The sequence below is a fragment of the Calidris pugnax genome, unplaced genomic scaffold (assembly GCF_001431845.1).
Source record: "Calidris pugnax isolate Ruff unplaced genomic scaffold, ASM143184v1 scaffold135, whole genome shotgun sequence".
NCBI lineage: Eukaryota > Metazoa > Chordata > Aves > Charadriiformes > Scolopacidae > Calidris > Calidris pugnax.
Genome location: NW_015090961.1, coordinates 3,074,190 through 3,097,300, shown reverse-complemented (window position 1 = coordinate 3,097,300; position 23,111 = coordinate 3,074,190). Strand labels below are relative to the sequence as shown.

The following is a 23,111-nucleotide window of genomic DNA, read 5'->3' as shown; positions in this document are numbered from 1 at the left end:
TATGAGAGGGAGGTTGGCCAGCAGGGAAGGAGTAAGAGTGAAAACAAGCAGAGCCTAGCAGGATCTGGGGGATCTCCACGACCACCTCCCTGTTTAAGCCCTGCGCCCAGGTGGCAATGCCACCCTGTCTGTCTGGCCTTGGTGGTCCCCTCATCATCACCATCATCATCTGTCCCCCCAAGTCCTGCTGATGCTGCCTGCCCTGCTGAGCTCTGCTTGCTTTTGCTCTTACTCCTTCCCTGCTGGGGTTCTTGGGGCACCTCCTCGGCCTGGGGAGCTGGATCCTGTGTTTCAGCAGCAGCAGGAGGAGAAACACAGGATCCTTCTCTCCCTCCCCTGGCTCCTGCAGAGGGCTGGCCCCATCAGCTGCAGCTGGAGCACAGCCCGCATTGTGCTTTCTGCTGAGGCACTGGGAAAACCAGCAAACAAACAGGCAAACAAACAAAAGCAACCAAACAGGAGAAGCCCCTGTCATCTTCCAGAGGGCTGCATTCGATGTGTCCCTCCTGCTCCTCTCTCCACCGGCTCTCCCAGAGGTGAAGGGGTTCCCCCCGGGGAGCCTTGTGCTGTGTGTGAGTCTGCTCCCCTTCACCCCAGGGTGCTCTCCACCAGTGGGGCTGGGGTTGGAGGCACCAGGGCGAGGGGTTCGGGTGGCCACAGGATGGAGGATGCTGGTGGAGCAGGTGCTAAGGGGACACCAGGGGCTGGCAGTGAGCAGTGCGTGCCAGGACGGGTCACCTTGCTCTATCCACAGCGGTGGGTCCTGGGGTGGGGGGCAGGTGGGTGTACGCTGTCCCCTCTCACCCCCATCAGGCAGCTGCACTGGGTCTCGGTAGGGCAGATCCTCTCATCCCCTCCTGTCCCTGCAGCCCATCCAAGGCCATCCCCCCCTTGCCACAGCAGGACACAGGGAGTGCTTTTTGCCTTCCCTGTCCCTCCTCCTCTTTCCTGGCCATTCCCATTCCCTAAATATGAATCCCTGGGCTCACACCAGCTCCAGCACTTTCCTTTCCCCTTCTTCCTCACATCTTAAACCTTCATCTTATCTGCTGTCCTGCTTCTTCCATCCCTTCCTCCCCACCTTCCGTCTCTCCCTTCTCTCCATCAACCTCTCTCCTGTAGGATATTTATTTCGCTCCCTCTCCTCCCTCTGCTGCCCTTGGGCCCGGGATTTTTAGAAGGCCCTTAGGACCTTGATTTAATTCAAAAACTGAGTAATCTCAGCATTTGCCTGCAGCCACAGCCTGCTCACAGCACACGGGACACAGCCTGTGATGCAGAGGCTTGCTGGGGAGCATGTCCTCACACTGCTGGCCCCAGGGTCCAGCAACTGCCCAAGCCCAGCAGTGGAGTTATCATGGAGCAGAAGGCAAGCAGGGGCAAAGAAAGGGGAAAGCATTTAGAAGGCCCTTAGGACCTTGATTTAATTCAAAAACTGAGTAATCTCAGCATTTGCCTGCAGCCACAGCCTGCTCACAGCACACGGGACACAGCCTGTGATGCAGAGGCTTGCTGGGGAGCATGTCCTCACACTGCTGGCCCCAGGGTCCAGCAACTGCCCAAGCCCAGCAGTGGAGTTATCATGGAGCAGAAGGCAAGCAGGGGCAAAGAAAGGGGAAAGCACCTCTTTTATCCCTTCCATCCTTCAAACTTCCAGCAGAAGTGCCAAGCCCTGCTGGTTTTGATGTCTCCTGTTGGTGGTTCTTGTTTGGGTCTCAGGGTCGAGGTTGTCTGGCACTTGCTGTTTGTAAGGCACAGTGTGACGGAGCTGTGCCCTGGCTCTGTACTTGGAGTCCTTCTGGGCATTTATACCACCCCTGAATTACCAGGATGGATGGTCTAAAGGATCCAAAATAGGGTGAAATGTGTCCATCGTACCTCCATTGCTGCCTCTCTCCCAGGGCAGTGGGGAGCCCCCCCAGTTTGTGCAGACTGGGCTTGGTATTGTGGCTTTCCAGCCCCTGGGCAAGGAGCTGGAGTATCCAAGTGTATCGCTGATGCTGGGACCCCCCCACTTTGATGTTGACATTGCCCTCAAAGGGTAGAACAGATGAAAAAGAGCACACCTGAGAAACCCGGTACCCCGGGAGCTCAGCACTGTTGCCTCGAGACCCTGTGCTCCCTCAGAGGAGATGGTCTTGTTGGGCATCATCTGGGTTCTGCTGCTGGCTTTGAGGTCACGACTGTGCCTTGGTGAGGAGGTCTTGACTCCCTTGGGTAAACATTGTCCCCATGGGCATCCCAGTTCAGCCTGCAGGGCTCCACAAGCGGTGACCAGAGATGTGCCTGGAGATCGGTCCTAGGCTTGAGCAGGACTAGGAGAAACATATGCCTGAGGACAAGGGACAGAGGAATTGAGACAGAGGCTGGAGAAGTCAAATTTGGACTCATTCTCCGGGTAGAGTTTGGCCGTACCCCTTGAAGCCCATTCAGGAGGGCAGATATCTGGGCCCTTCCATCGCCTTGGACCCCAGGGCTGAGTCTCCTGATGTCCCCTGCCCACTTGGGGTGGCAGGAGGAGGGTGCAGGATGCTATGGGGCAGGGGTGAGAGGTGTCCCCGAGGCCATGGGCTCACTTTGGCCCCCGTAGAGCACCGTTGGGCAGAGCTACTGGAGGACAACCATCCTCCCTGCGCGTACGCGGCTTCCCCGAAGCAGCCCCTGAAGGCGTGAAGAGCCGGTGCCAGGGATTTCTTTTTCCAGCGCCAAATCTGAAAGGGAGCCAGGGCGAAGGGGGACAGTGTTTGTATTGTTGAGGTGAGGGTTGGTTGGTGGTTTTTTTTGTTGTTGTTGTTGTTTTGGTCCAGGGTGTAGGGTTGTGGTTTTTTTTTTTGGATTTGTTTTCGCTTTGTTTTAATATCAGCTAATTGGCCCCTTGTCCTCCTCCTCCTCCTCCTCCTCCTCCTCTGGAGCATCCTGCTGCAGCTCCAGCCCACATCCGACTCGCCTTTCCCGGGGAAGAATAGCCGCATTGTAACGGCCGGGATTGGGCTATAATGGGGAGCTTTGTAGCCGAGGTGTGAAAGCGGAGCCGGCTCCCCGGGACGGGACTCTCCCTGCAGCCCAAAGGCTTTTATTTCCCCCGCTGCCAGGTTTTTTTACAGTGTCCTCTGCCTCTCCCTCGGATCCCATAAATCACAGAAATCAGGATGCTGCCCACCCTGGGTCCTTTCCAGCACCCTGACCTTTCCGGTAAACTGCTTGATGTGCCTTCCCAGGATGAAGTGCTGGTGATCCTGCTCCCCGGGGACCGGCAGCCGGAGGCAGGGAGGGTGTGAGCAGCACAAGATGAGATCACCTGCCAACAGCAGTAGGGAAACTTCATCCTCCTTCGCTGTGAACCTGGAGCAGACTTTCAGACGCGAACTGCATGATCCTGGAAAGAGTCTCTGGCCTGGGAAATCCTCAGTTTTCCTCCTCTTTTGCGCTTTTTTTTTTTTTTTTTATCCCCTCCTCCCAGAGAAGTCTAGACCAAGGAGCAGCATTTATCTCCTGTGAACAGCACTCAGCGTTATTGTGAGGGCATGGAAAGCTTTTCCTCCAGCCACCCTATCTTCATGGTAGCATCCCATTCAGGCTGGGAAATCCCTGCGGGAGCCTGCATCCCATAACCTTCTTTCCCTTGATGAATGGTCAATATTTCTGTTGCTATCTACAGACTGCTTGGAGCACCTGGGAGCTCCAGTCAGTGGCCCGGTTCTGTCAGGCACCGTATGGGGTGACATCTCTGAGTGACTGGGGTTTGTTGGTGAGCAGAACTGGGCTGTGCCTCGCCAGGCAGCCCTTCTGCCTCCTCTGGTGGCACCCACCCGTGCTTGGGGGAAGGTGGTGGTGGTGGTGTAGGCACCATCTCCATCCTGCAGATGGGAAGGGACAGAATGTCTCCCTTGGCTGCCATGTCCCTGGACATGGGGCTGAGTCTGTCCATTCGTATGACCCAGCCTGCTCACACTCTTCTCTTCCTTCTACATTTAGAAAAAGAAAAACAAACAAGCAAACAAAGACCAGGGAAATTAGTGCAAAGCTCAAAAGGTACCAAACGGCCACCTTCTAGATCATCTCTGGTATCTCCAGGATAGCTGTGTCCAGCCTCCATGCTCATATTTTTTCATTTCCGTGTACTTCCTTTATAATTTTTCCAGAAACTGGGGTGTGCATACCAACCACAGAGAAACCTAGACTCAAAGAAACAGTCAAGCCAGATTTTCCTGTCTCTGTCAGCCATGGAGATGACCAGATGTTCAAACGCAGATAAGCACCCAAAACATGCCCTTTCCAGTACCCCATCTGGAAACACCAGGACCTGTGGTGCGTGCTGAGTCCTGCAAATGCTGATCTGAAAGGTTCCTTCACATCCTATAATTTACCTCTCTGGGGATGTTAACAGAAAACCCACGGTCAGAAATAACTTAATGCTTCTCCCTCCATCAGCCAGGTCTAACAGAGGACAAAGGAAATGTTCTTCTATATTCTGTTGCAGAGCGTCTAAGCTATAAAACGGGGCCAAATGGCCTCCCCCTGAGCACAAATAACAACAGGAGAAAGATCCATATGCAATGGAGTGTAGGATGAATGTGCTTAGCTGATCATTCGTTTCCCTAATATTTTTTTTATGAATAGGCTTAACTTATGGTAAGATGGGACTTTATGGTCCTGTAAGTCTTGCTCATGTCAAAACAAATGAACTAGCCATCCTATGGGGGAACTATCAATCCAATATATGTGTGTGTATGGGTGTGGGGAGTCAGACCTATTATACCTTTAAGAGCAAATTAGATGCTGTTCCTATGATTCATAATGCTATATATCTAATGGCATGACTCGTCATCTAGAAAATAAACGTTTCGAGCCAGTTTCTCATCTCATAAATTTCCCCTCTGGCACTGAAGGACATAAACTAAATGGGCTGACTCACAGGGAAACAATACAATTTGGATACTTTTAAATGAAAGATAAAATTGCCTGGGGGCACAGGGGGACATTGAGATCCTGGGGAGCGGTTGGCAAGCGCAGGATGGTGTGTTGGGGGCCACTCTGCCATCCCCAGCAGGCAGGGCTGCTCCTGGGAAGCCCTTCACACTTCCAGAACCTCTTGGGTTTTCCCAGCTTGGTACCTTGGCGTGACCACCATGGCGAAACATCTGATGCAGAGATGGATGGTCATGTTGGAGATGGTCTTCTTGTTGTACATGCTGTCTCCTGGTAGGGAGGAAAGTGTTTGCTGCATTTTTCCGAGCATGGCAACAGGGAAGGACAAGACATGTGGAGGTGCCCACTCCAAGGAAGGAGGGGAAGGTTGTCCTTGGCCACCACAGACCGAGGAGGTCCCTGTGTGTTCCCATCTGCAGCTCTCCTGAAAGCTGCGACTGCCCATGGGGGGGGTCTCAGCACCTTTGCTTCATCCTTTGTCCGTTGCTCTTGGTTTTCCTGAGCTGTTGGACCAGGCTGGTGGAGGTGAGGGAAGGAAGGGTGAGCTCTGTGTGAACTACACCAAAAGCTGTTCCTGGCTTCAGGGCTGGGAGGACCAGAGTCCTTGAAGCTCAAGAGACCTTCTATTTGTTCTGGAATTTCTGTGGAGTAAGGGAGCGGGCTGTTGTCCCAATGGAGGATGTAGAGCTTCCTAAAGTGATGATGAACATCTTTGTATGGGGAGCTTTGTCCCTTCTTTCTTCACGATCTTACCCATTTCCCCCCATCAGATCACTCTTGTCCCTTCCCTACCCTTCAACATATGCTCCCCAGCGCCGACAGGAAAATCCTGGAAACCACTGGCTAGAAATCCCACTGGAAAGTGAGGGAGGGTGAGTCCTGGCTGCTCGGCCATCCCAGTATCAACGGGCTCCTGGAAATGGGATGGAGGCAACAGCCAGCTCTGGGGGCCGGCCGCGCGCTGAGTAACCCGGTTAGTGCGCGTAGGTGTGCTCGCCTTAATGAGCGCAATTGAAGGACGCATCGATTAGCTAACCTCGTTTGTGTGAAGGTTGACACAAGGCAGATGACGGCTGGGTACCTGCAGGATCTAATTAAAACGTGCATGAGGCTGGGCAGGCAGAGCAGAGGGGATTTGCTCATCCAGCCCTGCACCTACCGTCGGAAAAAAGAACATAGAAGGAAGGAATTGACCGTTGGATTTGGCGAAAGGGCATGGATGGGACGGGTGGGATTCCTGCCCTGGGTTGGGGATGTGCAGGGAGGAGCTGGGTTAGGGACCAGGGAGCATTCAGAGCTGCAGGGGTCAGGGTTGGGGACAGGGTGACAGTGGAGCAGTGCCACGGGTGTGATGGTACAGCTCTTCCAGGGATCACCCAACATCTGTCTGTGCACACCCGCACCCACAACATATGTATTTCTCCTGCTTCCTGGGGAGAGCACACGCTTCCCATCCACCCATGTGCATGGCTTTCACTGAATTTTTAGAGCTTTCTGCTTCCATCCTGCACAGACCCGCCGCTCTCTATGGAATTGTGTCTGTACCCATTTATCCATGTGTCAGATAAACTCCTCTCTGTCTCCCCTGCTTTCCAATTACTTTGAGATGTCCTTTCCAGCCCAGTGCTTCAATTACATTCTAAAGAAGAAAATAAAATAACGTCACATTTTCTCTCTTTCACATGCTTTTTCCTTCCTTTTTTTTTTTTTTTTTTTTCCCCCTTCTGGAACAGTCCCATTTTGTAAATGCCTGGAAGCAGAAAATGTTTCAGAGGCGAGAGGCTCGAGGCGCCTCGTTAAAGGTGCTGGGGGGGTGGGGGGGGTGTTTGGGGGAGAGCGACAAAACCCGGGACAATGGGAGCCCTGACGTCAGGCTCTATTTATACCTTCCCCTTTTCAGAAACCTCCCCGGGATGGCGCTTTTCCTCGAGTTTTTTACTAAATGCCGCAGCCGCTGGAGCCGTCCCTGTCCTCCTCAAAGGGCAGGGTTTTATCTCGAAGGCGTAACCTGCCGGCGCGGGCGGTATCGCCGGGGCCAGGCATCCGCAGGCGGCTGGGAATAGAGGAGCTGCTGGGAGCTGGGCTGGGGGGAAGGCTGGCAGCGAGGCTGTTTTACATGGATGAGGACCTGGGAAGGCGTTTCAGCCCCGAAATGTGCCCTTCGAAAGGTCAAAAGCCTCACAAAGAGGTCCGTTTCGGCGGGTGAAGTTTTGGTGTTATGATTATTCTTAGCAGGGCGTTGTGGTTTCCCAGGGTCTGGTTGAGCGTTGGCCGCGTGTGTGTGTGTGGGGAGAGATGCTTTCGTCCAAGCTGGAGGGTTAATTAGCCACGACAGGCAAAAGTAGCAGAGAAACCACCAGGAAGTCTGACCTACAGCAGGGATGTCCCATCCTGCAGTGTGGGGACCGACACCGAGCACCCCGAGCTGTGGGATGGGCGCAGGGAAGACACCACAAGGTTAGACCTGGGGAGCTTTGGGAATTCAAAGCATTTCAGGCTCTGACCCCAGCAGCTGGACAGCTGTTATTCTGGGGATCCATTGGCATCAATAGGAGCCATTGGGATGGCTCCTGGTCAGGCTGGGGACAACTTGAAGAGGGGACATTGCCCAGCTGGGGAAAACCCGGCAAGTATTTTACAGGATTTTATTTTTTTTTCTTTCACATACTCCCATTTTGCTTGTGGGTATTCCTTATGCAAGCGAATAAAGCAGCAGTTTGCTTGCAGGAGGGCAGCTGGTATAAATAACAAATGTATGAGAAGGTTGGAAGGTGCTGTTGGTGGTGTAGGAAGGTTGGTCTGTGCTGTTGGTGGTGTAGGAGTTACTTAGTGGGGACAGAAACAGCTACAGGATGGGATGGTGGAAGAGTTTCACCGTGGGCAGCTCCAGTGTAAAGGTACTCTACGTGTGATCTCCAGTGTCCCAAATGGGCTGTGGTCTGTGTTTCTTCAGGCAGCTCAGTTCTCCACTGCAGGAGATCCCTTTTGTAGGAGGCATCGTGCAGATAATCCCCATCCCCACGCCAAAAACAGCGCCTGGGGATGAACCAGCATCCCTCCATCCACGGGAGCTAAAGCACAGGGAGATGAAGGGACTGTGAGGGTGGTGGAGCACTGGAAGAGGTTGCCCAGGGAGGTGGTTGAGGCCCCTTCCCTGGAGATATTCAAGGAGAGGCTCGACGAGGCCCTGGGCAACCTGGTCTAGTTGGGGGTGTCCCTGCTGACTGCGGGGAGGTCAGACTAGATGACCTTTGGAGGTCCCTTCTGGCCTGGGCAATTCTATGATTCTATGACTTGCCCAGGGCCATGCAGAGAGTCTGTGGCAGAGCCAGGGAGGATCCCCCTGATATTTCCCAATCCCCAAGCTCCGTGTACACCCACCCCTGACGCTCAGCACTGCCTGGCCAACCCACCATATTTCCCCTGAGTCTCGACCCGCACGTGTTCACCCTTTTTGTTCTCACGTCAGGCTTTCAAGGGAGCCCTGATGAGCTCATACTGGTGCTCGGGGAAAGGCGACGTTATCGAAGACTGGTGCAGGTGTGACCTCAACGCCTTCGACGAGAACGGACTCCCCAACTGCAGCCCTCTCCCTCCGCCTGTGTACGTATCCGTGCGAGCCCCTCCCGCGGGTCCTGGCCCCCCAGCACCAGCCCCTTGCCCACGGGCAACCTCCTTCCTCTGGCCTTGGAGCCCCGGGGCCGCCGTCCAGCGCTCCTGGCTGTGTGACTGATGCCTTTAGGATATCCTGGCTCCGGCTGTGGCCCTGGAAAGGTTTCCTTATAGATTTTCATCACCTGATTAGCGGGGCTTGTAGAATGGGATTTCTAATGCTGAAAGAAATGGAATTACAGTGCAATTCATTGTGGCTTGTCAGAGCAAGAGCAAATCGGGAGCAAGCTGATGGGAAATTAGCTGAGAAAGCAGGAAGGCTGGCTCCAGCGATCCATGAGGAGCAGAACACCTTCTCAGCGAGCCAATATCCTCAGAGGGGATTCATTTCCCAGCCCGAGTTCAACAAACAGCCTTGTATGTTTGGAGCTGGCGTCTCCGTAGCCCTGTGCTGTGTGTTGTGGTTCACCCCGGCGCGGAGAGCAGGGGACGCCTTAGTGCTTGTCACGGCCAGGAGCACGAAGCTGCTCTGCCTTCACCCTGACTCACGTGGTCCCTGCACAGCTGCCCTGCTCTGGCTTCTGCTGACACCCACCAGAGGTTTGCTCATTCGCAGCTGGGTAAATTCACAGCCACACCTGCCCCTTCTCTCCCTCCCTCCCTCCCTCGCCTTTGGCTCGCTGGCAGCACAGACCAGACCCTCCCCTCCTCAAGACTCAGCCCTGCTGGGTTGCACAAAGGTTAGAGCTGGGTCCTCCTCCCCTTCTCTCTTGCTCCTGGGGCAGCTGGTCCCCAGTTCCCCACAGGGCTGCTGAAGTTCGGGAGCTCTCCCAGGAGATGGAGGTTCCTCTAGATGGGTTGTGCTCTGGGCGATCCGGCTTTAGCAGGGGGGTTGGACTAGATGATCTCTAGAGGTCCTTTCCAACTCTGTCAAATCCATGAATCCATGGATATTTGGGGTTCTGCGGTTGCAGTTGCGTGAGCAAGGCTTTCACTGGAGCAGGGGGAGGTAAGGACACACGTTGGCTACACCCAACTGAACTTCAACGGGAAGTTACTCTGTGCTCACCTACACGCTCTCCCCTTGTGCCCCCTGTCCTGTGTGTGAGCATGAGCCCTGCCAGGGGTTATGCTCCCTATAGAAGGTGGATTCCTCCCCAAAAAAGGGAGCTGATGTCCTATTTGGTTTCTTTCCTGTCTCCTGCCCAGCCTACGGCTCTCCCCCAACGTGGAGCCCTCCAGCACCGTGGTCTCTCTGGAGTGGCTGGACGTGCAGCCGGCCATTGGGACGAAGGTGTCTGACTACGTCCTGCAGCACAAGAAGGTGGATGAGTACACGGACACGGACCTCTACACAGGTGGGTTCGGCTGCGAGAGCGAGCTCCTCAGGGTGCAGGGGGTCCATGGGGGACACATCCTGTGGCCCACCTGGCTGGGACCTGCTGCTTTTATGGAAAACAGGGAATAGAGCCAAGGTGTTACCTGAGGTGTCAAACCCACTTGTCCTGGTCCACTGATGCTCACTTCCACCCCTCGCTCCGAGGAGAGTGAGAAGAGAGATAAAGAAAGGTCTGAGCCTAGGAAAAAAATAACTAATTTAATGAAATATTAATCATAGAATAAAAAGGAAATAATTAAATAGATACAATATATGTAAATAAATACAAACTTCTCACTCAGTGAGAGGCTCTTGCGTACACTCGTTGCCATGGCAATTGGGGTCAGCTCAATCAGTGTGTTACCCCATGGAGGGGGTCACAGAATCACATGGGGTTGGAAGGGACCTCTGGAGATCATCTAGTTCAGCCCCCTGCCAAAGCAGGTCCACCCAGAGCAGGTTGCACAGAAACATGTCCAGGTGGGTTTGAATGTCTCCAGAGAAGGAGACTCCACCAACCTCCCTGGGCAGCCTCTTCCAGGGCTCTGCCACACTCAAAGTAAAGAAATTCCTTTTCATGTTTAGGTGGAACTTCTTATATTCAAGTTTTTGCCCATTCCCTCTTGTCCTGTCCCTGGGCACCACTGAAAAAAGACCAGCCCCATCCTCTTGACGCCCACCCTTTAAGTATTTATAAGCGTTGATCAGATCCCCCCTCAACCTTCTCTTCTTGAAACTAAAAACACCCAAGTCCCTTAGCCTCTCCTCATAAAGGAGATGTTCCAGACCCCTCATCATCACAGGTCCCACCTGTGGGGAGGAGTCAACAGGTAAAGTTGTTGACAAACTGACCCAACTGACCAATGGGGTTTTCCTTCCCATCTGCCCCACTGGGTATAAAAGCTGAGGGATGAAAGGGGTTGGGTTGGCTCCTCTTCAAGGACTCTTCTTCAATGGCTTGCTTTTGTCAATGACTGATGTCTGAGAAGGACCCTAAGGGTTTGTCTACCTTCAGTCCCCATTGGTGAGTTCTGAAATCCAATTCTTGTTGTTACTGAGTCTAGTCTGGAACTTTCCCTGCTGGTGGCATCTTCCTGGGAACTTCATGCAGTTTTATATTTATTTATATATATCATATCTATTTCATTATTTCCTTTTTGTTCTATTATTAATATTTCATTAAATTAGTGGGGTTTTTTTCCTGGACTCACACGTCTCTTTATCTCTCTTCTCACTCTCCTTGGAGCAAGGGGTGGGAGAGATCATCTGTCATCTTATCATTGGCCAGCCCAGCCTAAACCACGATGCTCCTCCATTCAGGAGAGGTTTCTGAAGGTTTCTGTGAACATGGGTGTTTGAGGGGAAGGGAAAATACAAAAGCGCAGCCCAGCAGTAGGAATTTTTTTGCCCTTTTTGGGTAGGAAAGGTGTGAGTTGGAGTTTCTGGCTGAAGTGACTGATCTGATGAGGCTGAAATGCTGCAGGATGGTGGGTGTGGGAGGAGGGTCAGCCCTCAACACCTCAAGGGCTTTACTGGTCCGTCCCAGTGAGTATTGCATCGCATGCCAGCCTTTGAAAGGACACTTTAAGTTCCCTTGCACACCTAATGAAGTAACTTAAAGCCTGCAGTACTTGGAGGGATCATATAAGCATCACAAAACATCACCAGGGGAACCTGAAACTTCTCTGTGCGTTACAAAGGCTTTGTCAGCAATTCAACAAAACATCACCAGGGGAACCTGAAACTTCCCTGGGTTGGAGTTTGATTCCCAGCTCAGGCTTGGACTGAGTGCTCTGTGCGTTGCAAAGGCTTTGTCAGCAATTCGGGTCATGCTCCAGGAGCTGCTGGGCAAGGTGGAGGGGTGTGAAGGATGGGGTTTGCTTTGGGTGAATCAATGATGTATTTCGGTATTAGATTTGTGACCTTGAGTGATGCTGCTGCTGCATGGAAAACCAGGCAAAACCTCCTACTGCTCTTTGCTGGAGGATTTTGGATGTTGTTTGTTAAAGAAGCTCATGTGACATGTCAGGGGACGGCCAGTGTTGTTGACCAAAGCAGAGATTTACCTTTGTGTGAAGGGCTCCTTCCCCCAGAGCTGGCAGTACTGCATTTCAAACCCCCAGGCAAGGGAGCATAGAAAGAGAGTTTTCACCCATTGTTGGAGCAAGGCTCTGCAACAGCTTTGGGTCATTAAAAAACTCATTTGTTTTAAGGTGGAGCCTGGTGAGCTTATGCAAGGCACGTATGTCCGGGCTGCCTGCAAGGACAAGGGACCTGACCGGACTTGGGGACGTGGCTGACATTGGAGGGAGGAACCTTGCTGTGCTCCTGCCATCTTCCAGGGGGCTTCCTGGACATCCTGGGAAGACGCTTGTCTGTGTTTCCCTGTCAGGCAGGCAATCTGAAGAAGTTCACTCGGAGAAAGACTAGAGTTGCACAGTCCTTGGGTCTTGGTTGGAAGCTTTCTGTGCTTGTGGTGGTGGCTTTTTTCTTCTCCTCGCTAATTTCATAAGACCCTCTGGGCCAAAGCTCTCTGCTGCCATGAGCTGCCACAGAGGAAAGTGCTCCAGCTCGCAGCCACAGGGAAGCTTTCACCCTCTCTGTTCATCTCAGACCCTTCTATTCTGCTTCTTCAGCCTCTTTTACCACCATATCCAAAATTTTTGTGCTGCAAGAGCTGAGCTTTTCCTGCTGGAGAGAGCCAGAGCCCCACGTTCTGGGGGGCCTTGGCTGTTTGTGGAGACCCCTGCAAGAAGGAGCTCTGGTTCCTGGCTCATACACCAGTCCAGTCCCACAGGAGCTTTCTCCTACACCTTGCCAGCATCCACTTCCAGAGCTGCCCGAGGTGGCCATGGCCCCTGGGTTATGTTTCCAGTTTCCCGGCATGGAAGAAGGCTTGTTCTTTATCTTGGAGGGGCACCCTCCGGTAATGGAGAAAGAAAACAAGCCACCAAAGGAGGGGCTTTGTTTTGGATGGGGATTCCAGATTGCTCACACATCGGTCAGGTGAGGCCAGACTGGGGAAACGTGGGGTTTCTCCTTTGAAGTGGCTGGATCTTTGCCTGGCAGCCAGAGTAGGAAATACAGATTATTATTATTATTTTCTTTTTATGACTGCCATGTGTTTGACAGGCGATTGAATTCATTGTGGGGAGCTGCCCTCCCCTCTCCCTGCTCTGGGGGACCATTTGGGACAGAATGACCCCATTAACAATTAAAGAGAAAAGCCAACCCTAAATCTCCCCCTTTCTTTTCTTTTTTCCTATGTTGTTTATAACGAAACAGCATTCCTGCCTTCATTCCTTTCTTACCCTACAGGCCCCTAATGCCAGATGACTTGATTCTTGCAAATACCTTGCGTAGGTTTGCAGAGATGCTGACTGCTATAGTTCTTAAAGCCTTTGCTTGGTATCGTGCTTCACCCCACCAAAAATCCTACCATGGGTACCCCATCACCACTGTCACCCATCTGTCGTGCTGCACCACATCTCCATTGCATCTGGGCAGCATCCCCAAAATAAATAAGTCAACCCCAGAAGAAGGAAGCCTTGGGGAGGGGGGTGGGGGATATGAAATTTGGATGGCTTTTGATGAATATTGGCAGGTCTTCCTTCCCCACCAGTCTGGTGACCATGGGCAGGTAGAAATGGGTTGTTCCCATTGCTGGAAGGTGCACCACAGGTGTCTGCAGAGCGTGGCAATGCTGGGCTGGGAGGAACCTGCAAGGTTTGAGGGCTCTTGGTGCTTCTGCCGTTCATCCCTTGGATCACTGGAGTTTAAGCGTGTGGGTTATTTGTGTTTGTACAGGGTTTTTGTTTGTTTTACTGCAGTTGTAGCCATTTCTTGTTGGGATTCCTGGCATTGGCTGGGGCTAGAGCTGTGCCAACCTGCTCTTCAGCCCCATGGCAAGCTAGATGATACCTGGCCTCTGCCTAACCTGCCTTCTGCCTCCCTCCTGCCCCCCAAAAGCCCCCAGTTTCTCACCCTTGCAAAACTCCTTGGCCTCCCCTTTGCTTTGCAACTGGAAGGTGTAGCCTTTCCCTTGAGCCAGAAAATACTTGCTCCTCTTCTTCCTGGAGCAATCTCAGGAGGGAGTTTCGAGGCTGGTCTAAGATGCATCCCCTCTGCTCCCTGCTGGGCTCTGCACGGGGTGGTGATGCTGCGGGATGGGGTGGAAGGAGCCAGGAGCTCATGTGGGTCAGCTGCCCCCGGCTGTACGTGCTTTTTTTAAGAGGCTTATTACTGGTGCTTAGAAAAACACAGCCCTTGGACCATCTGAGGCTAATAGGAGGTGAACTTGTGTGCGAAACAAACCACGCTTTCAACACCAGCGCGCGGGGAGCGAGCGGCTCCGCGCTCGGGAGCCAGCGGAGAAGACAGAGGAGCAATTACATCCCCAACTGTTTATTAAAAACTTGTGAAATTACTCATAACTCCATGTGTGCGACGGCTTTGTAGTTGAGTGATGCTCTTTGTTTGAACGTGGGGCTCTCGGCGAGGCCGTGTGAGTGTGTGTGAGTGTGTGCGGGGCCGAGCCGCCAGCCCATGATGTCATGGACGAAGCAGGCGCTGCACTTGAGAGAGGGAGAGGGAGAAATGTGTTTTACAGGGTGAGGTACAAACTGAAATGGCTGTGAACATCTGGAACTGATATTAGGCTTGGAAAATGTTTTCTGTCACTCCAACACTCCTCTGGAGGGAGGTTTCTGAAGTTAAGAAGCTCCGAAGGGGATGAGGGGGAGGGACGAGGGGATAGTATGACCGCAGTGCAAAGTGCTTTTTATGTCTCGGTTCTGGTTGCCCTAGCCAGGCTGTGTCCCTCATGTCCCTGCCTGTGCTGGACCTGGGGGTATTGCCATTGCCTTTTGTGGTGGCCCTGGCATAGAAGGTCCCCTGGTTGAGCTGAGCCCCACCACTCAGATGGTCCTCCAAGGGGAGTGCTGCCTCCTTCAGCCCGTGATGGGGAGAAGGACAGAAGGATCCTTGCCCTGGGTTGAGGATTGGAAGCCAAGGAGCTGCAGTGGGAGGCTTCGTCTGGAAGATGAAGGGTGAAATCCTCTGGTGGGGACAGGCAGACCTGTGCCTGGTTTAACACCTCCTGGAGGGTCTCCTGGGCCAGCCTGGGAGGTCGGACCCACCTGGGGGGCAGTGCAGGTTGGGGCAGCTGCTGTGAGCATGCAAAATGCAAGGTTTAAAAATAAAATAAAAAGCACTTTGAATGTGCTTGTAGCACACACAAAGCAGGCCTGGGGACAACTTGGGAAGGATGAGGGGCTGGGCTTTCACTGTGTGACAGCTTGGGATCTGTGGGTCACTCCTGGGGTGGTGGCTGTGTTGCTGCTGTGATGCTTCATAGCTCTGGGAGCTCCTCCATCCCTTTCTTGATGTTCCTCTCCCTGGTGCAGTTTTCTTCCCCCTCCTGCCCTCATCTGTTCGCTGCTGGGTCTCCAACCATGTGTCTATCCAACAGGACCTGGATGAGGCTGGTGGGGCTCCCCACCACCATCAACCCCAGGGGCCACAGGACGATGCTGAGCTTCTACCGTGCCTCTGGGCCCCAGCTCTCTGGGGGGGACTCGGTGGGTGGCCACCATGCACCTGCACAGGGGGAGGCTGAGGAGGCCTCTGGAGTTGGTGGTTTCGGTGTGTGGGCCACGAGAGGATCGCAAAGCACTTTGCTGTTCATAAGTCAGACCCTTCTTCCCGTCAATCACGTGAGGGGCTCTCCCTTGCTGTGCAAGAGAGGGATGGAGGAATGGAGAGGTGGAGGGAAAAAACCCATGACAGAGATAAAATGCCTTCCCTGAGGTCACTGGAGAGCTGGGCAGTGAATTAACCTCAGCATGAGACCCTCATCATGGAGCAGTATTCGTCTCCAGAAGTGGAGGGGGTTCCTCCCAGCTTCATGCCCAGTGCTCGCTCCTATGTCAGGAGCCATGTGCTGACCTCTGGATTATGCAGCACCTCCCAGTCATTCCCCACCACCACGGTGGTCAGTCCTCTTCCCCTGCAAAGCTCCTTGAGCGTGAAGCCACCTCCTGCTGCTTGTGCTCCTGTGTCAAGTGGGTAGAGCTGGGAAGATGCAGAGAAACAAAGAAAAGGAGGCTGAGGGGAGACCTCCTCGCTCGCTACAACTCCCTGAAAGGAGGTTGTAGCCAGGTGGGGGTCAGTCTCTTCTCCCAAGTAACAAGCCATAAGACGAGAGGAAATGGCCTCAAGTTGCACCACGGAGGTTTAGATTTAATATTAGGAAAAACTTCTTCACTGAAAGGGTTGTCAAGCATTGGAACAGGCTGCCCAGGGAAGTGGTGGAATTGCTGTCCCCGGAGGAATTTAAAATCCGGGCCAGACGTGGGTTAGTGGTGGTTTTGGCAGTGTGAGGTTGGTGTGTGGACTTGATGATCTGAAAGGTCCCTTCCAACCTTGACAATGCTGTGATTCTATGAAAGTGGTGCTTGCTGTCACTGTGGTTGTGGTGACGGTGAGTGTGAACGTGACATTTCCACAATGCCCTGCTTGCTGTGTGCTGCTAGGAGATCATGAGAGGTGGATTACGAGGCTCTACCTCTCTCCCAGCCCATCGTCTTCTGTTCTGCAGTTTCCTCTCTCTTCTCTGTGGTACCACTTGTACAGCTGGGTGTGTGTCGACAGCTGGGTTAATGTATTTGGGGATATTGTGGGGTGTCAGTTGGGAAAAGTGTACAACAAAAGAGCACACTGCTCATTTGCTTTTGTACAGCTGAGCTGCTGTCAGTCTTGGGGTGCTGTGTCCCAGGACAGGTGAGGTCTGAGCAGAGACTCCCAAGTTTTGTTATTTCTCACGTCATCGGGGGATCCTGGCTGCTCCTGGGGCTCTTTGGCTGATCAGTGGTCACGTTCAGAAGAAGAGGTAGCCCTCATCCAGAACAGCTTGTAATCCTCAAAGAGAGGAGAACAGAGGCTGCAGAACGAGCTTGTTGGGGATCACGTAGACCTCGCAGCAGGAGAACTGGATTTTGGCAGCTTGGTCAGAGTCTAGGAGACCAGGGCCCTCTGTGCACAGCACTGTGGTGAGGAGAAGAGCTGGCGGGTAAACTGGGGAGGGCGTCTGGAGAAAAGACTGGGCAGAATGATGTGTAGAAGGTTGGGGTATGGTTGTGTAAAACCTGGGCATGTCACCGCGCCGGTGTTAGAGGCATCTCTGGAGCAAGGCTGTTCTGCAGAGGAGTCTTCGAATCCGCATCGCGTCTGTAAAAGAAAGAGAAAGAGGTCAAACCAGAAGGCTTAGTGCTTTGTACACTTGCAAGTAGCGCTCTGAATTGAAGCTTGAGAGCATCTTATTTATAACTTGGTTCTGTAGAGCATTGTTCTGTCGTGCCTGGATGGCCGGGGCTGTATAGATATAGCTATGGTAACCGTCACTTCCAGCACACCCTCTTGTGTGCAAGCTGTGCTGCTACTGTCATGTGAGAACCAGCCATAGGCTGGGAGAGGAAGAGAAAAAACTATCTGGCCAGAACAAATACTGTGCCTGTCAGTAAGGAGTCAGCACAATCTCTGTACAACTAGGTTGCACTCCTATTGCATGTCTAAAAATCATCTTTGGAGTCCTGACTTCCAGACAGGCTGGGCAGGAGTTGGCACTGCCCTTAGAAAGCTGTAGGAGCTTCAGGTCCAGCCAGGAGCTGGGTAAATATGTGAATGTCCAGAGTTTCAATTCATGCCAATGAAGTGTGGAGGATATTAAAGCGTGAGTGTTTAAACCAGTTGTTGTTAAAGATGCTAATGATCTTGAGTGTGGGTGATGATATCGACTACCTCTGTAAAGCCCTCTGGAGGCAAAGCTCTCTTCATAAAGAACTCTATGGCACTTACATTAGCATAGGTGCCATTTTTTGTAGATATCTTTTGATTTATAAGTTGGTCCATGGGACATAGGCTCTGCAGCTGGATCCCAAACTGAGTTTTGGAAAAGAGACCACAGTCTCTGCTGGTTTCAGGAGAGCAGCTCTTCTGCTCTCCCTGATCCCAGACCATTGCTCTCAGCGTGGTGATGCTGGTGGTCAGGAAGGTTAGGGCTCAGTCTGGGAGTGATGCTCTTTCAGGGGGCATCTGTGTGTTTGACTTGTGTTCAAGGACCTCTTTTGAACACCACCGAAGCTGAGGATGGTGGTCAGGAGGTGGTGACCCACCATTGCCAGTCTTAAATTCACTGCTTGGTTGTCTTCTACCTGCTTGTTCTTTGGTGGTCTCCCTGGTGGATCTCAGCTGGTTTCTCGGTGGGCAGGTGTTTGGTTGATCACAACCACCACTCAATGAGGACTAACTGGCTTAGGTGCTGGGGATGGAGATGCAGCAGAGCTTCATCTGCCACCGCCTGTGTGCAGGGAGCCTGGGCTGAGCAGGGCTGCTGTGTGGAAGCTGTCATTGCTGCTGCCTCTCCTGTCACTAGCGCATGGGTAGAGATGTTTTCAACACCCAGAGTACCCTTCTAGACTGCTGAATCCACTTCACTTGTTAGCAAAAGGAAAGACGAGTCAAAAAGAAGCCTTTGAAGAAAAGGTCAAGTTTTTGGAAGCTGCTTCCTGAGATGTGTTGTGTAATAGCACCAACCAAGTGCTTAATTTTGGCCATTACGCTCACTGATTTCTCTCCCACTGGGACAGCTGTAGTTATTTCCACCTACCAGTGTCATTTTTGTATCCTGGAAAGCAGAAGGGAGGTGGAGGGTTCTCAGCTCTCAATTAGGACTGAGTCAGTTGCTGAAATATTTCATTAATTCACATTTCCATATGGTTGTTCCAGATTTTTTGGTTTGGTGGGTTTTTTTTATATCTGCCCAGACACCTTTTGGTCAGAAGTGGGCATTTTCTGTGTTTTCTCCCAGATCACTTCATAGGTGGGGAGCTGGGACTGGCTGCCCATTCCCCACTGACTGCAGAGGACAGGGCAGCCCGGATGGTGCCACGAATGTGTCATGCCCTTGGAGATCATGGTGTTTGCCAAGGGCTTTGTGCTGTTTGTTCAGAGCTACCTCTGCCTCAAGGCAAAGGACAGCTGGGGATGCTCCCTTCTAGCTGAACTTCTTAAGTGGCAGTTAATGAGCCCAGTCATGGAGGGATTTTTTTTTTTTTTTTTGCTGGTCTGCAATTTTATCCTCTAGGATTAAGTTTCTCCTGATCTGGAAAAGTCAAGGCCACAAATCCATCTTGTCAGAAAGCATCAAAAGCAAAGGCTGCTAAGGCAGCCAGACGGATCATGGCGTGTGAGCACAGTTCAGTGGAACCTTCTCACAGGAGCCTTTATTGACTAGACAGGCTTTTCTAATCAATAAATTGTGGCTGGAATTTGGAGGGAAGCTCAGTCTGCGCTTGCAGTGCTGGCACTTGGCAATGCAGCCCCGAGCTACTTGGAAAATTTAGGCTGTGGGGCATCCATGGATGCAACAGAACCCTGCTCTGGGAGGAAGCTTGGGTCTTCCCTTTGGATGGGCTCTGAATGATGCCCAGACTGGGATTGCCTGCCAGGAAAGGATTTTTCTGGAGATTTTGCATGTTCCTCTCATTCTAGCCAAAGCATGAGACTAGATCCTGAACGGGATGGGGAATCTGCTCTCCACTCCTGGCTGCTGTTGAGGTTTCCCATGCATTCAGCTTTGTCAGGTGGCTGAAATGCAATCCAAAAAGTTCGGCAGTGTCCCTCCACGCTCCTCTGGAAGGAAATAAGGGTAGGAAAGGGATCCAAGGAGGCACAAAGGCTGCCTTGGGACAGCCTGTTCTGTCCTGTTAGAAACCTCTCCACCCCCTCTCGATGTCCCCAACTGTGGGGACGTTGCTGTCATTCTGGGCTGTGATCTTGCCAGCACCAAGGCTGCTCTAACCCACACCATTCCCCAGGCTCATCTGTCTTAGATGGCAGATGGTGGTACCAGTCCTTCATCCCTGCATCTCCCAGGTTGGGCTGTGTATGCTGTGTGTCCTGAGGACCGTCGTCCTCTGCCTCCCTGTTCACCGAGATGATGGGGGCTCCTGTTGTGGGGCTCAAGGTGGGGCACGTCGTCTATTCCCCATGTTGTTGTGGTCTGAGGGAAGTTAAGCAAAAACGGAGAGGGATTAAACCTTGAGCCAGGGGATTTGCCAATTAAAATAGCTGCTCCTCCTGCAGGTTTCATATGATACAAGAGTGGGGAGAGACCCTCCCCATCTCCCCCATGACCCCTTCCCAGTTTGTTCAGCTTGCTGGGGATTGAGATCTGGCTCTTGGGAGGGAGGGGACAGCTGGGTCTATGTTACATTTCATGCTGTTTAGATAGGCTCAACCTTTCCTCCCTGTAATTGGGTGATTGGACTTGTGAGCTTTCTCAGATATTAATCTGGAGACCCTAGAGGGGGTCAGATTAGGTTATGGAGACATAATAGGAAATACTGCTGTGGCTAGTTTGGGTTATGGGGGATAGAGTGGAGATTCTATAGCGTTTCCCTGCTGGGTTCGCACTCACGGGGCCTGTGTGGTGGGGTCAAGGAGTGGTCTTATCTCAGCATCAGGTTGACTTGATCTTTGCTGGGACCGACTGTCTCTGAACTCTTTCCACCCCTATGGTCCTGCTCTTCCAGAGGACAGGACCATGACCTTTGCTGGAGGATGGCAGGGGGGATGGTGCTGACTTGCCACTGGGGCTTATTTGCAGAAGAGAGAACATCTTTTTTCGAATGGGCGTCATGTCTCCAGGAACACTGGGATAGAAAAAGCTTCATATTCTGAACTGGTGTCGTTTGAACCAAGCAAGGTCTGTCTTCTTGCTGGCACGTGTCATGCTGGTCGTGAGGAAGGGGTTGATACATCCCAGAGGGGACCGTTTTAGCAGCGAGCATTTAAGGGCATGCTTTCATCTGTCCCACCTGAGAGGTGTATTTGAGGAAAGATGTCACGTTGGTCCACACAGAGCCAGTGAGATTGTCCCTGTAGCCAAATGAGTGTTTCAGAGTGGTACTGACTGTGGATGCTGCTTTGAAACAGCATCCCAGGGGTATGGGAGGAAGGGAACCGCTGTGTTTGTGGAGAGACCTGTTTGGTGTGTGGGTTAATACCTCCTCCCGTTTCTGCATGCTGTGTCCGGGAGCAGCTCTGCAGCACTACTGGACACGAGTTCTGCTGATACAAGCCTCCAGGCACCAGTCTGCAGCCCTTCCTCCAGCCCTCGCTTCTCTTTATCAAACGCTGAGATGACGGGTAGGGGATGGTCCTTAATTTAATAAAGGAAGTTTCTGATCACGACTACGGAAGCAAGGTCCTGAGGTTTTCTGTGGTGGTCTGATGACTCACCCTGGTGAAATAAGGTGATACTGGGGTTAGGAAATACCTCCAAGGAGCTTGGAGCCTGGCAATGGCTCTTCCTGCATAGCAGCCCAGCTCCTCCAGTCATTCTGCCATCCTTGGCTGGGCTGTCCTTGGGACTGGCCTCACCAATATGAGCGTTGCCCCTACTGGGAAGACCTGAATTTCAACTCCAGAGGGACCATCCTGTGCAGCTAGGTCAGGTCAATTTGCTGGCGTTAATGAGGCTCATTCTTTGTTTCCCTGGTGCTGGACTTGAACATACCCCTGGGGTGATGGTAGAGTCAGGAGCCTTGGGGTACGGTTGAGGGACCCCACTCTCCATCTCCCCTCTGTGGCACACTCATAAGGCCACTGAAGGCTTCAGTGCAGGTGGTAGCAGCAAGGCTGTGCTGAGAGAGGAGAGCTTGTACACAATCACTGATAATACTTTCCTTTATCCTGTGCTGTCATCTGTGGAAATCGATAAATTTCACCAGTTCATTGTTCAGCCTGGGAAATTGAGGCACTCAGGAGTAACGGCCAAAGATTGAGAGCCAGTTAAGAGCAAGTAGTCCAAATTCATATACAGTAATATTTACTATGATGCCTTCTCCCAAGCCTTAAAAGCTCACACTTGGCTTCAGGTTATTTTCAGATCTCAATTTCCAGTTCATCTAGACAACCTCAGTGTCGTCTTGGTAGATGGAGAGCATCAAACCCAGGTGAATGTGCCCGTTCTGCCAGGGGCCACAGGGAGCAGGAGCAATAGCTAAAAGAAGCCACGGGATCTGCTCCATCCTGGAGCACAGCTCAAAGCAGATAGGGAATGCCCATCCCATCTGGGGGCCCTGGGGCAAACTGGACCCTACTGGGACAACATCCAGTGGCTGTGGGGACTATTCCCTCTTGGCATTCTCCCTTCACTGGGGGTCATCCTACAAGCCTGTGGCTGATGGAGCTTCTTCTGCCAGATGCCCCCAGGATGGTGGCTCGGCACCCTGTTTTCTGGGGGCAAAGGCATGAGACCGTTGTCTCCTTAATTAAGCTTTCTTTGAAAGCTCCCAGACCTTTTCCAGTCCTGAAGCACGAGCTCAGAGAAGCAGCAATAGCTGCTTCAAATTGGGCGCTGGGGCCCCAAGACCTAAGAGAGGCTGCGCCTTCCCCTCCCCGGGGGGGTTGTTGCGAGGACTTTTGGCTCCTGCTCTGCCTGGCCCCAGCTCCCTGCTCCCTCCTGGCCCGAAGGCTACGGAGAGGCATGTCGGGGCTTGTTGGGAATGGGGCTGGAGAAGGGAGCGTGTGAGCTGGAAGGACACGGGGGTGGGGGGGATGAGGGAAAGCTGCCGGGTTCACCCGGGCAAGGCGGGAGGCGAGTGGCCGGACAGGCTCTCCCCGCTCCCCCCCAGATGTTTGGCGTGAGGATGGGACTGCTCCTCAGCATCTGCCTGCCTCCTCCAGCCGCAAACAGCTGGCGTCTGGGCCCGGGAACACGCCGAGCTGCTCTGGGTCAGCCAGCTCCCTCCGGCTCTCGGCCGTGGGCTGAGCCTGCACCCCGGGGGCTGCAGGAGGGTCCTCTCCCCCTCCCCGGGGTACCCTCCAAGGAGGATGCTGGTGGGAGCCTCTGCCCTCCTCCTGTTCAGTGGTGGGGAGACTGGTGCAGAGATCACCAAAGCCGGGTGGTTGGGGATGGGAAATGCCTTCCTCGCTGACCTCCTTGAGCACGTGATAGGTTCCCTTTATCTGCTAATATTAGTCATAAAACAATCCAGCTCTGTCCATAATCCTGTTAGAGCCTTTGACTCTTGCTCCTGTGACTCCCGGCAGCTCTAATTACAGATACTCACGCTGGTGATTAATGACTTGATTCATCTTCAGTGGCACCAGTTTTACATGTGGAGCC

General features: G+C 52.7%; 1 protein-coding gene across 1 annotated transcript in view; it reads left to right on the top strand.

Annotated features, from left to right (window-relative positions):
- The window catches only part of ASTN2 (astrotactin 2), a 145,791-nt gene that overhangs the window by 42,795 nt on the left and 79,885 nt on the right, over positions 1-23,111 (top strand). Inside the window, exons 5-6 of the mRNA XM_014952355.1 lie at positions 8,399-8,532; positions 9,751-9,899. Coding sequence (XP_014807841.1) covers positions 8,399-8,532; positions 9,751-9,899 — 283 coding nt within the window. The remainder of the gene's footprint in view (positions 1-8,398; positions 8,533-9,750; positions 9,900-23,111) is intronic.